Below are 15077 nucleotides of genomic sequence, written 5' to 3' on the forward strand. Positions count from 1 at the left end.
CACACAGTCTGTTACTACTTTTGCACAGAGTGGTGTCACCATCAGCCCATACACGGTCAGGTTACCATTTGCCCAAGAATTAAGCACACAGTTAAAACCCCTGCCAATAACAAGACTGTAATTCCCTGTCTACCAGGTTTGTAGAGCTACTTACAAAATAACATAAGATGAAGACAACATTCAGGTTCATTTATCCGAGTAAGATGCCCAAAAGTGTAAGCTGCTGTAACTGGGAGGAGGGAGGGAGGTTACTAAGCATTGTGCTGGATTCTGTGATCTATGTCTGGATTTGTTTTGTTTTTACCGTTTGTCTTCAAGTGTAAGCTACTGTAAATCAGGAGGAGGGGAAGGTTGCTATGCATTTTGTTAGGATGATGAGAATGTCTGGATTTGTTTTGACCACTTGTCTCTGCCTGTACTTGTAACGCATCTGGAGTGATTGAATTTGCACAAAGACGTACTGAGGCAGAACCAAGCAGTCTGCTCAGAACGGACGTAGAGAAATGGCATTTTTTGGGATGCTTGCATGCACTGCATGTAGGTAAATTAATGCAGGTTTGATGCAAAATTAATTTCTGTAAGCAAATTCTAGGCAAACGCATTGAATATTGCCAGCCTGCATTCTCAGTGGTGTAATTGTACTGAAGTGGAAGATGTGTGACTGAGTTTTTGTGGAAATTGCTACTTTGATCAGTTTACGCTATGTAACAAGGTGACCATTTCCAAAGTGCTCAATGACTGTGTCACGCTAGAGCCATTTTGCAACCGGCTTGTATCTGGTGTCAATATTTCCACAGAATGTCCAGATTTTTGCCTTATTTTTTATCTTTTTCATAAAATTGTGGTTTTGTGGCCAATCATTAAAGACTGAAGTTAGAAAATGACAGTCATGAGTATATCCTTCAGAAAATTCATGTTAATGGAAAACCTGTTACTCGCTTTCTAAGTTTGAGCAATATTTAAAACTTGTCCCATTTTTTGGGCCTTTGTCCCACTTTTTATAGCTTTGTCCAGATTTCTTGCTCAAAGAGGTTGAGAGGTTTGAGTCCTGTGTAGAGCATTGTTCTTTCCATCAAAGGTGAAATTCATTTGGCAAGCTTCCCCTTTCCTATCTGACACAATTGCAGTAGGTAAGCGTGATTAAGCTAAAAATGCTTGATTCATAGTGATGTAGACACTTCTAAAAAAGGCAGTGGTTTAGAAATACCTGTTGTGTGGGCTTCTGGTTTCATGAAGTCATTACCACTCCTTTTCTTGATAGTTTTGGTGTAGAGATAGATGTACAGTGGGCTGTTTCATGAAGTCATTACCATTCCTTTTCTTGATAGTTTTGGTGTAGAGATAGATGTACAGTGGGCTGTTTCATGAAGTCATTACCATTCCTTTTCTTGATAGTTTTGGTGTAGAGATAGATGTACAGTGGGCTGTTTCATGAAGTCATTACCATTCCTTTTCTTGATAGTTTTGGTGTAGAGATAGATGTACAGTGGGCTGTTTCATGAAGTCATTACCATTCCTTTTCTTGATAGTTTTGGTGTAGAGATAGATGTACAGTGGGCTGTTTCATGAAGTCATTACCATTCCTTTTCTTGATAGTTTTGGTGTAGAGATAGATGTACAGTGGGCTGTTTCATGAAGTCATTACCATTCCTTTTCTTGATGGTTTTGGTGTAGAGATAGATGTACAGTGGGCTGTTTCATGAAGTCATTACCATTCCTTTTCTTGATAGTTTTAAATTAGTCATTCTAGGCTGTCAGGTCTGTTTAATTATAAATTATGTGCAGTACAAATCACCGCTTTCTTTCTAATGCAGCGATGCAACTACATTACAAGATATTTTTGTTACAGTATGACAAGGCGTTCACTAATTTTTTTATGCATTTAAAAATTTGAATGAAATAACTGGAGTGGCTTTTGTGGGACTGACTTACCTGTGGGCATGGCTCAAATAGGGGTGTTCCTTGAGTATGGTGTGGGTGGGGCTTAAGAGGCACCAGAGCACTACTTTGCCTAGGGTGCCATTTCAGCTAAGGTTGGTGATGGTTTCTTTATGCTGTTAACTTGGAACTAAGAGCAAGCAGAAAGGCAGAAGAAATACTCCCCCAATATTTTACTGGGACATATACGTAGATAAAAAAAGAATAAGTGAAAAAGATCAGTGGGGGATCTTTTTTCACTGGGTATAGCCCTATTGCTTCACTGACCCCAAAAAAGTAAAGGTGGTGTAGACGATAGACAGATTGCACTTTTTGGGGGGGATGCAGCCTTGTATCTCATTGGGGAAGGGACTAGCCCATGCTTACAATATCCATGGAGCTCTTGGAGTCTGACTGGTCAAGTGAATGTCACCTGCAGTTATTTTAACATTTCCCATGAATACTAGTACAACAGTGACATTACTCAGCATCTGTTATGGTTGACATAATTGTGCAACACATTTAAGATGTGTATCCAAACCTGAGGCTGAAATTCGTCCTGGATCACAGGATTATCCTAGCTAACAAATGATTAAACAAAATATATAAATAAAATCCCTTCAGTGAATATCCAAGATAGTAGATGGTAAAGGATCTAGGCATGTGCCCTATTTAACATTTAGCAAGAAACTTTTGTGATGCTGCATAAGGTTTGTGAGCAGATTAGACTTTGAGTGGGTATTGGGGTGAAGAATGTGTAAAACGATGAGTAGGGAGTGGTTAACTGGGTGACTATTGCAGTGTCATTACTGGGCCCTTCATTTTCTTTCTTTTTATGGTAAGCCACTGTGGTTGTTAGTAAAGAGTTGACTTGAATGAAATGTCAGTTGTCAGTAAGGTAATACAGGGTGCAGCAGTAGTGATGGACTCTGCTCACTGTGTCTGCATTACTGACATTGTGGAAGGTTTGTAAGAAAGACATTGTTTTGCTGATGACCAAAGAGATGCAGCAGAGTGGGTCCATAAGAAGATGTATAAAGCTTGAAAAGGGACTTGACAGTAAAGGATGGCAGCTTCAGTTTAGTGCAAATAGTGCATGATCTGAAAGGCTGTAACCTAAAAAAAGAGAAACAAACAGCAGCAGTAGCAAAGGCAAAAGGACCAATGTAATGTTATCCAGTCATCTAAAACCAAGTATTGTGCTTGTACTGGATACTGAGGACAGCGAGGCATCACCATATAGCAAGAAGTTAAGCAAGCAGTAATGCCCGACAGGATGTGTTAATGTTTAATGTCCAGTCAGGGGTGTTATGAGGCCTGATGCTGCAGGCGGAGGGCCTGTACACCCCTGGAAGGGCATTAATTACACATCAACACACACCCTGGAGGGCATTATTGCGCTTAGAGAATGGGCTTCTCTGTAAGATTGTTGTGTTTTACTTGTATATACATTTTTTATCGCTATATATTTTTTTAGTATATTTTTGACGTAAAATATTCTACCGCCTAATGTTTCAAACTTGCTGTAGTATGTTAATGGTGTTGAAAGAATCATTTTACAGCTAAAATGTAACATTTTAAAGTAACCAGTTTATTTACCCTATTTTTTGGTCCCTTACTCCTAAATCGTTTGGTTGACAGTCACTGGAGATTGAAGTTACTATGTAATGACATACATTTGAGTTTCAGATTTCCTTTAGTTTAGCAGCTTTGTAATTTTATAAGAGCAATATTTTTTTTATTTTACAGCCTTTGTTCCCCTTTATTTTAGGTTTTATTCAGATTTCTTCAGCTGAAAGATGCAGAGGTTTGTAAACCTCTGCTGTTGCTGCTGCCAGTAGTCATCTCTCCCGCTCGCACACACACACCTCTGCTTCAGAAAAAAAAATGCATGCTAATGAAAACCCTGTTGTTCTAGCAACTTTCTAAGTTTATAAGAGCAATTATTAAAATCCATCCCTATTTTCAGCCCTTTGTTTCCCTATTATTTGTGCTGAGAGGCATACCTCTCAACTGTCCAGATTTTTGGCTCATATTTTTGATCTGTTCATCATAAAAAGTTGTTTTCTTGCAATTTACTGGGATGATCTGAGGGCTGAAGTTGCTAAAAAAAGTAGCATACCTTTGAGTTTCAGACTTCCTTCAGAAAATGTATGTTAAAACAATCCCTCTTGCTCTAGCATCTTTCTAAGTTTATAAGAGCAATATTTAATATCTGCCCCTATTTTTAGGTCTTTGTCCAGATTTCTTGCACTAAGTGATTTTAGAGGTATGCTGAGAGGTATGGTCTTTCGCCACTCTTCACTTTCTCTCCCTCCCCCCTCTCTCTCACACACACTCTCCTGCTTTCATGCACGTATTCATTCACACAAGCAGACAGCAACATAAACAGACACACACGATCATCTCTCTCTTGCTTTCATGCAGGCAGACACACTCAGGCACATACACATACACGCTTTTTATTTTACACTCGCTAAACAGCAGAAACATTGCTTAGCCAGTGTAAAATAGCAGCTGAACCGATTTCTCTTACACACATACAGGCATACACTTTCACACAACACACACTTTTTTTTTATTTTACTTTTATTTTACACTCACTCACTAAACAGCAAAAGCACTGCTTAGAGAGCATAAAATAATGGCGACCATTCTGTCTTTCTCAGTTCGAGCTCCACGGTGGCTTGATATGCTGCCGTGAAGTGGTGGACTTGTATTTCACTGGGCATTACTTGTACATTAATACCCTGCTGGAGAATGCTCGTTCTCCATTCAGGGTACTGATGTACCATAAGCCCATTCTCTAATGTCTCTTATTACCTCGTGAAACCTTATCTAGAGTAATCTTGTGGATACCCTGAAGTCATATCTTTCAAGTGTACCTTATTACGAGGAACGTACTTCATTTGGGGTCTTAAAAAATTCATGTTCCTCAAAGTTCCTCAATGTTCCACATTAAAAGACTCTGCCACACATTCAGTGTTAGGAATTTTTTTAAGTGAAATCTATGGTAAACAGAAATGAATCATATTAATTCATTAAAAGATCTTCTTTATAAGTAAAAACAGCATATTTTAACCATCCTACAGCCTTCCTAGTTGAAGTTGTTAGTAAGCCATTAGTATCGGTTCCACATTTTGCCCATTTGTTCCACATTATGAGGGCTAGTGTTCCTCATTTTGGAGATGGAAGGTTGGGAGCTATGCCTGAAGTCTTGAAGGCAGAAGACTCTGCATACTGAGGGATATTACAGAAGCAATACAGTGCCTTAGACCAATCCACAGAGTCCACATGTTTAACATATTTAAAGACAAAAAATATTATGAAAACAATAGAGCACAGTTTGAATACGTAAGGTTGATATCATGATACAGGTGAAATATAAGCACATTTCTTTTTCATTGAAACTGCTTGATTAGATTACCTGCCTGAAAAGTTTGCAAGTTCAAGAAAGCTGTAATGGTATTAAAGAATGCCTGGATAGCATAAGGCATTTCTTAGTAGGTATTTGAGAAGAGATATTTAAGTAGGATCTTTACAGATTATCCAGTCAGTACGGAAATGGGCAATCCAGATAAGCCAACTGGTCCATATCTGTATTCAAACTGGATATTTCTGTGTAATTGTTTCCCATTACCAACCCTCCTTGCCATCACAAACCTCTGGGTGCCCTGTTGTACCATACAGGTAGTGACTTTGTTGGCAGCTCTGTCGTACTAATGAATAATTTAAGGAACTGCAGTGTGCAGGTCTTGCACAGAAGGTTTATCAGGAAGGAACCATCTGCCTCACTGAATGGAAAACTGTTATTAATGACACCACACAAGCAATAACAGTAATAAAAAAACGTCTTCTCAAAACAAGAGAAAAGCATGTTGGAAAGAAGATAATGAACTTTCCATAACCTCCCTTACTTTTTCAAAGGTATAATGTTGCCTAGAGTGATGCAATTGACTCATGGCCTCACCGGGTTTGGCTTTTTTTGTTTGGACTGCTTATCCACTAGTTAATTCCCTGGTTCCCCCCTTCCCAGTTAGTCCTGCCCATCTGCTGAAGTGTGATATTTGCTGGCCTTCACATCCATAAACTCTGCTACTTGGCAAACGTCTGCAATGCTTTTGGAGGGTAAACCCTCTGAGCATCATGCTAAAATGAGACTGTACTGAGCTTGGAGGAAATCGCTATAGCAGTGTTTATGTACTAAGCAAATCCAACAAAGTCAGTCTACATCTAGATGGAAGGCTATAGCCTGCTTGATAAAAGTTGGAGAGACCTGTATTGTCAGATTTCCCCTGACCCTAGGAATGTGTGCCATACCAACAAGGTCATCAGGCATCCACTACTAGGGCATATCAGGTGGCTTTAAGTCCCAAAGTTTAGGATCTTCAGTCCAGGTAGTTTGCTAGAAATAGCAGTCTGCCACTAGTATCATGTTGACCTAATTGTACAAGACTTATGCTCTCACTGAAACAATTTTTTTAGTTCTGCTACGCTGGCACTGGATAAGTAGAGTAACCTGCTGCCAAGTAAACCACTCTGTGCACTTCATTGCTTGCTGTATACATCTGAGGTACTCAACTCAGCCCTGCACTTAAGTTTCTACAGTCCAAACTGGTACTGTTGCTTCTGCCTCTTTGGTTTCTGACCAGTATACGTTCGAGTAGCCCAAATGTATAGTGTGTCAACTGTCTGTTTAGTCACGGTTTTCATAAATCCACTGTACCGTCTATATATTTTTCAACCACACCAACTTTGCAGGTATATCAGTAGTACTCCCTAAGCAGAACAGATGACTCTGCTGAGATAAAACAAATGTATATATAGTATCAAATATGTTTGCCATTTAATTTATCTTGCACATATCTATCTTAATCATGGTCACTTAGTGAATAAGCATTACAACTGGATAGTCTGTGCACTAGGAGAATTTCTGCAACAAAAGCAGCTAGCTCTTCTCTTGAGTGAGCCTCCCCTCGTAACTTAAACACTGCTGTTGCAATTCATCTTGTTCCAAAAAATAAATGATTCTGCTGGGTTGCCATTACCATTTTTCTATAACTGGACCCATGATTATAACGTAGGAAGTAAATCACAATTTGCAGTGCTATGGTTGCCTAGTACTACTTTTTTTCTTTTTTTTTCTGGAAGCCTGTTATCCACTTGCAATCTTTATCATGTCTTTTTTTTCTTGTAGGCATCCTTCTTGCCCACTTTGGTATATTTCAGTCAAGACCTAGAGACAAAGATTTACAGCAGTGCCTGTTCAACTCTTGCATCCTATTTTTGCTTGTATCTGCTGCAAATGTTTGCATGTAGGAAGAGATATAAGCTCAGTTTTGATTTTCAAAATGAAATAACTGCAACAATATGTCTGTGGTAAAAAGCCCCAAAAATATTGAGTTGAGTGTACAGTTCCCACAAGATCAAAACCAGTGTTTCAAAAAAATCTAATACTTGAACTGGTAAAGGGAAATTTGAATGAAAAAAGTGCACTTCTCTCTAACAAAAAATACTGGATAATAAATGGTGAGCAGACTTAGTGCTTGGAAGTATGCATTTTTGAACTGTAAGACTAATGTGGGGAAAAAAGGGATTTCTAGTCTTTTTTTTAAACCAGAATCATCTTTATTATGTTATTACTTATAGGCAGTCGTACATTTATATAAATGAAAACAAACCATATTGACATAGCTTTAGTTGCAAACATTATACATCACTTATCTATTGTCATTCAGTCAAACATTACATAGCTCATTCAAATTCTGCCTTATTTTAAACCTTATTCCACCTCCAACATTATTCTGCATGTTGTTTAAAAGGGGTTTCTAGTCTTGCCCAAAATCTATAGATTGACAAAGTCTGATAGTACTAACAATAGTTTAGTTACAGTAATACAGCTCAGAAACATAAGCTATTGTGTAAATGTGTTTTCAGATTTTTGTGGTGCTAGCTGTGCTGGCATAGAGGGATGAAGCCTGACTGTGATCTCAGGTATCCCACATTCAGTTAGCTCAGGCACATGTTGAAAGTGGTATGGGCAAGGAAAGGAATGACAAGGCTCTTCCTTGTTCACCTATCTTTAGGGGAAGACTGGGACAACATGTTAGTGTAATGGCAGGTAATTACTGGAAAGTCCTTGTGAAATCCAAGGCTCGGAATGGCAACTGAAATGGGCAAGTAGTCTGGTTTTACAAGCATCACTGCTTTGGGTGGTGGTGGGGGGCTGTTTTATCATCTCTGTTAGCTGGCAGAGGCCTACAAGTGGAAGCACTTGCATATTAAGGGTGGAGAGCAGTTATCACAAGTGTGACATTACTAGTTCTATGCAGCTGTGGTGAGTTTTCAACAATTTGTGCTGTATGTTTCACCAGCTCTGGGGAAGCTGCTAACTCTTTTCAGGTCGGAATACCATCAGATCACAGTTTAATGTCTTTCGAGGAACTCATGGTGAGTGATGATGAATCTAACTGGCAAAATGTAGTATCTGGAACTGAAAAATGCATATACATATATAACATGTAATCATGTAGGTGCAGCTGCTTTTTTCAAGAACCACATTACTGGTTTTGGGACCATGGAGTTTAATATGCTTAGATATAAGGTGGTGGGAGACTGAGCCCCCTAATTTGGAGGGTTATAGGGCAGCAAAGCACAGTGTTTAATATTTATTCTTTCTGTATCTGTGCTTTTATTCAAAAGGAGCAGCTGTTTAAGTCGTGTTCTGTTATAGCTTCTGTTTTTTTTTTTTTATATATTTTAGGTTGTTTCATAGTTTACATAGCTGTATTTTGTTATAAGATCAATATAACTTGAATTTAGGTTTGATTTGTAATCTGAGATGTGTAGCAATGTGTGAAGTTATTTTTTATGCATTTGAGAACTGTACATTTGACCATGTTTACAATATATGTACTAGCGACCATTCTTTTTACTTGTTTTAATTGTTTACATTCTCATTGAATGCTTACATACTTGTATATAACCTTTTTAAGAGTTTACGATTTAACTTTCCTTTAAATCACATCTAATCAAATCCATATTGCATTGCTTATTTAAAAAGTACTGTGCTTCCAGTGTTTTGAGATTTTGATCATTGTTTACCTTTTTGTGTGTCTGATAGGTGTTTTACATGGTTCGTTTATACTTGTTATTGATTATAAAAAATAAAATAATTTGAAGGTGGTATACTTTTTTCTTTAAACAGGTGAGTTAGTCTACCAGGCCGCATCTCCAGATGAAGAAGCTCTCGTTACAGCAGCTAGAAACCTGGGTTATGTTTTTCTAAAACGCACACAGAACTCCATAACCATAAGTGAGATGGGGGCAATAAGGACTTATGAAACCTTGGCCATGCTTGACTTCAACAGTGATAGGAAGCGAATGTCTGTCATCTGTAAGCACATAAGTTTTATATTGCTTTTTAATTGCTATTTAGAAGTGTTAATTTTCACTCTGAAGATCCTTTAATTATTGTTTACATGTAAAAATCTATTGAAGGTCAACTATGAACTGTATGTATGAATGAGCTTGCACTTTGGTAAAAAGAAATATCAAAAAGTTTGGTGAAACTTTAGTTCAAACCCTTAAAAAATTACAAAGGCTGGCCAGTACAGTAGCTTCATCCTCCACCTGCACTGATGTAAGTAAAGATCCGTGTTGCAGATGTTCGTGTTATACTGCTGCAGTCATTACACTTGGGTTATCCTGCTGTCAGGAGGTCCCGCAGTTGGCCAGAGTTCCAAAGTCTTGGTCCAGCGTCAGTTGCTGTCGCTTCTTCCCTGACGTCAGTGTGCCAGGGGTATACAAGATGCATCCGACGCCATTTTCTTCAGTCTTTCTTGCTGGCGCGGTGCCCGAAGCAGAAGCAGTTTGCAAGTGCCGGTCGGCCAACTCCTGAGATTTTCGAAGTCGAATTTCAGATCCGAAGTCTTCAATAAAGCTAAGTACCCCGTTGGGGAAACTTTTTTCTTGCCTCAGACCGATGTCAGAAAAAGTTAATTGTATTTCTTGTGGGAAGCAAATACACCTCATAAGGACTTCCACTCTTACTGTATTCCATGCCTAGGCCCTGATCACGGTATCACTAGTTGTCGGTTTTGTGCTAGATTTAACAAACGCACTATAAAAAGACATTTTGATTTTGCTTTGCACTACTTTGGCCGAAGGTTCAGTTGTACTATGCCGTCGGATCAACCGACTACCGCAATACCGAAAAAACGCAAGGACAAGGATGAAGACAGGCATCCGAGGTCCAAAATCAATGACAAAACCTCTTCTAGGCCAGTCACCAGTTCGCTGGTTCTCAGGGAGGTGCTTTCGCAGCCCCTGACACCCACTACCTCAGAGCCACAGGCCCCTCTGGCTCCCACGTGGAGACAACTAGGCCTCTGGAAACACAAGGTATTGGGCCTACGGAAACTAATCCCTCAGATGGGTCCGGAGCCGCTGAGCAGGCATCGGCTTCTGAGGGTTTTTTCAGACCTTCACAACTTACCATTAAAACAACAGCCAAGACAAAAGTACTATGAAAGATAAAGAAACAAGTACAGCATTCTCCTGGACAGTCCTCCATGCCTAAGAAACAGATGTTTAAAATGGCCGAAGACCTCATTACTCTAATCAGGGGTTCCCATCCCCCTCCTGAGAAAAGGCCTAGGCAGGATACAGACTATGATTCCTCTGATCAGGTTTCCATTTCCTCTGATTCCTCTTCAGACCAGGGATACTCTCTACCCCCCTATGAGGACTCTGATGCTGAAGAATCTATCCCTTCAGCCTCTCCTCCTGAGGATTATTCTTTTGGGGAAACTACATACCATGAGGGAGCATTTCCACTGGGAAAGTCAGGATTACTCAGAATCCAAGAAAAGGCTCAGGGATTTCCTTTTATTGCCTCAGCACAGGCCCCTGGCTGTTCCGCTTGTGCTAGATATTGTGGATGATGTGTTCTCTGAATCCAGTTTATCTCCTGATTCTTTGCACCCTGCACCAGCCAAGCCAGATAGATATAGAGTCCCTGACTCTCACAAGTTTATTTATAAAAACTCTTCTGCTGATCCAGAAACTATATCCCAAGGTCCAAAAGGGGTTAAGCCTTCCATTGCAAAAAATCCAGTACCCTCTGACAGAGATTCCAGAGCTTTGGATAGATGGGGGAAGAAAGTATACACTTCTGCAACTTTAGCAGTAAGAGCTTTAAATTGCCAGTTTCACATGCTTAAGTAACAACAATATTTAATGGCTCAGTTAAAACAGAAAATGCTTGCAAGCTTAGAAGCTCCTGATTGTAAAGAAATGCAGGATTTATTGCATGCAGTTGAACAGGTGGGGAAAACCTACTCTGCAATGTGGTTTTGATTCTTTAGAGGCCTCTTGTAGAGCCGCATTTACAGGTTCTGTGATTCGAAGACATGCTTGGTTAAAAGAACAGAGTTTACCTGATCATGTTAAGGCAAAATTATTGGATACTCCTTTACAGCATGATACCTTGTTTGGTGTTAAGGCAGAAGAGGTGTTAAAGAAAATGGAGGATAAAGCTAAATCTATGCAAACAGTCAAGGATTTCTTACAGGTATAGCCACCTCGATTTAGCAGAAATTGGCCAACAAAGAATTGCTCCTTTCCAGTGTCAGATAGGCCACAGAGAGGCAGATACAGGCGCCCAAGAGGCAGATCTCAACCCCAAGGCTCAAACAGACACCGACAGTGGGGCACCTCAACCCCAAAAGGAGGTGAGGACAAGTCTGAAACTTACAGGAACTAGTCACAATGACTTTCCCCTTTGTACGCCAAACACTTCCCTTTTGGAAGCACCCTTAGGGGGAAAACTAGCACTTTTTCCTCAAAACTGGCAAACAATCACCCAAGACAAATGGGTTCTGAATATTGTCTCAAGGTTACAAGTTCCACTTTCATACTTTACCAAGGCTAAAAGGAATGCCAGACCTGCCACAAAACCAATGGGCAGAGGCACAAAAACAAATTTCAGCCCTCATGGACATGAGCTATTCAAAAAGTACCACAACAGGAACAAGGACAATGTTTTTACTCAAGACTCTTCCTGGTCCCCAGAAAGGACAAGGCCTGGAGGCCCATACTAGACCTTTCAATTCTAAATACTTACCTGGATATTCCGAAATTCAAAATGTTGACATTACAGCAGCTTCTACCCATGCTGGGCAAGAAGGCTTGGCTTGTTACTCTGGACCTCAGAGGCATACCTGCATGTCCCTATCAGACAAAATTGCAGAAGATACCTCAGATTCAAAGCTGGTACAGTGCACTACCAATTCTCTGCACTGCCCTTTGGCTTATCTACTGTACCCAGGGTCTTCACAAAGTGCCTGGCACCAGTAATTGCATTTTGCAGACAAAAAGGAATTCAAATATATCCATACCTGGACAACTGCCTCATTCAAGCAGAGACAAAGGACATTCTTCTACAGCATCTGGCGTTTGTAAAAAGGTTGTTAATTTCTCTAAGGTACACAAACGAAAAGAAGTCAAAACTAGTGCCCTCACAACAGATTACATTCCTGGGTGCCATCTTAAATACAATGGCCCAGATGGCTTACCTCACGCCAGGCAAACAAGTTCAACTAACTCAATATTTTCAGCTACTGGCAAAAAAGTCCCATCTCCTTGCAAGAAAAATTCTGCAGGCCCTGGGATTCATGGCATCCTGCATACTACTAATACCATATGCCAGACTGCATATGAGGAAATTACAATGGTACCTAAAAAGTGTTTGGACTCAACACTCTCACAGTTTAGAAGCAGTAATACCAATAATTCCCTGCCTACAACAGGAGTTTCGATGGTGGGCACAGGCATGTCACCTAAACAAGTGTCAGCCTTTTACCCTACCCACAGCCAGGCAGACTCTAACAGATGCTTCGGATTATGCCTGGGGAGCACACATAGCAGGAAAATGCATTCAGGGCAAGTGGACCACAGACCAGATGCATCTTCACATCAATCAAAAAGAGATGTTGGCTATACAAAATGCCCTAACAGCTTTCAAGGACCTTCTGCATCCAGGACAATTATTATTAAAGACAGACGACACCACAGTAATGAGGTACATAAACAAGCAAGGGGGCACTCATTCTTTTCCCCATATGCAGGCAAGCCATGACCTTGTGGAACACCGCTCTAACGTATCAAGTTCACCTGCAAACGCAATTCCTGCCAGGGAAGAAAAATACTCTGGCAGACGATCTAAGCAGAAATATCATGGACCCTCACGAATGGAAATTGAATCCACAAATCTTCAGCATGGTAACGCAAAAATGGGGATGCCCAGACATAGATCTTTTTGCCTCCCCACTGAATTGCCAACTACCAAAATTCTGCTCAGGGACTTACCACAAACAAGCATGGAAAGTGGATGCTCTTCTGTTCAGCTGGAAAAACCTAAAAGTGTATGCCTTCCCCGCTACTGCCTCTCCTTTCAAAGGTACTCCTAAAAGCCAGACAAGAAAAACCACAGATGATCCTGATTGCTCCAGACTGGCTACGCCAGCACTGGTACCCTATCTTAAGGAACTTAGCTCAAGGCCCACCATAGATTTTGCCTCGAATTCCACACCTTATGACTCAAAACAATCGGATCCTGCACGGTCAGCTCAAAACCCTAAACCTGGCTGCATGGCAGATTCATTAGTCAAACAGGCAACACCTCTCTCTAAAGTTGTTATGGATGTCATTTTGGCGGCCAGGAGGCCTAGCACCAGGAAAGCTTACTCAGACAAATGGAAAAGATTCGGCGCCTGGAACCAAGCTCAAAGCCTTGACCCTCTTGTTCCAAACATTCCTCAGATTTTACAATACTTAACTGAGATGCTGGACAGAGGCCTGTCCTTCTCATCAATTAAGATCCACGCCTCTGCCATTTCAGCACATTACAACACAGATCCTCCTTTATTCACTCATCCCTTTCTAAAGCAGTACCTCAGAGGGGCTAAAAACATAAGACCGCCCCGGAGAGCACCAACACCAACTTGGGACCTCAATTTCGTTTTGGAAAAACTAACCCTGCCACCTTTTGAGCCAGCCAATACAGCCAATCTAAAATTTTTATCATGGAAAACAGCTCTGCTCCTGGCAGTAACCTCAGCATGAAGAGTCTCAGAGCTACAGGCATTAATGGCAGTGGAACCTTTTATAATTTTTCATCAGGACAGGGTTTCTTTAAGGACAAACCCTACCTTTATGCCAAAGGTGGTATCTAGTGTGGCTCTTAACCAAACCATCCATTTGCCAACTTTTTATCCAAACCCCGTGAATAAAGGGGAGAAACTTCTGCATTCTTTGGACATACACAGGCAGCTATCGCTTCTACTTGGACAAAACAAAAGCTTTCAGGAAAACTGAACAACTGTTTGTAGCATATGCTGCAGGATCACAGGGCAAGGCTATCTCAAAGCAGACTATATCCAAATGGATAGGACACTGTATTTGTTACTGCTACACACAGCATGGAAAATCAGTCCCAAATAACATTAGGCCACATTCCACCAGGGCAACAGTCACTTCAACAGCCTTTCTCAGAGGAGTAACCTACCAAGGAAATTTTGGAGGCTGCAACTTGGAGTTCAGTGCACACCTTTACCAAGCATTGCCACCTGCCTCTCTAATCTAAATCCAGAGCAGGATTTGCCACTGCAGTTCTGCAGGGCCTCATAGCCAATCCTAACTCTATAGACCAGCCACCCAACCTTAGCTTTGGGATTCTACCCAAGTGTAATGACTGCAGCAGTGTAACACGATGAACATAGTACAGTTTTGTACCTACCATAAATGTAGATGTTCGAGTGTTCACACTGCTGCAGTCCAGGTTACCCTCCCTCCATCCCCTCTGAACTAGCTGGACTTATCTGTACCTTTCTATCCTATACAACCTTTGTGGTGTATTTGCTTGTAACTGAAGGTATTGTTTTTACTTTATATGTATATTTTTTATTAGCAATATGTATTGCCTACCTACTTGGGGCACCTGACATCTGGGGCAAGAAAAACTGAAAAAAATGGCATCTGATGCATCTTGTATACCCCTGGTGCACTGACGTCAGGGAAGAAGCGACAGCAACCAACGCCGGGCCAAGACTTTAGAACTCTGGCCGACTGCGGGACCGCCTGACGTCAGGATAACCCAA

At 40.7% G+C, this 15077-nt stretch overlaps 1 protein-coding gene across 5 annotated transcripts in view; it reads left to right on the plus strand.

The window, feature by feature from the left end:
- The window catches only part of ATP8B1 (ATPase phospholipid transporting 8B1), a 1573644-nt gene that overhangs the window by 1172033 nt on the left and 386534 nt on the right, over positions 1 to 15077 (plus strand). For all 5 annotated transcript variants that reach the window (XM_044074782.1, XM_044074792.1, XM_044074774.1 and 2 more), the window contains one exon: positions 9125 to 9313. In XM_044074782.1, the coding sequence (XP_043930717.1) occupies positions 9125 to 9313 (189 nt within the window). The remainder of the gene's footprint in view (positions 1 to 9124; positions 9314 to 15077) is intronic.

Source organism: Protopterus annectens, chromosome 1.part1 (assembly GCF_019279795.1).
Source record: "Protopterus annectens isolate FY-2018-M chromosome 1.part1, PAN1.0, whole genome shotgun sequence".
NCBI lineage: Eukaryota > Metazoa > Chordata > Ceratodontiformes > Protopteridae > Protopterus > Protopterus annectens.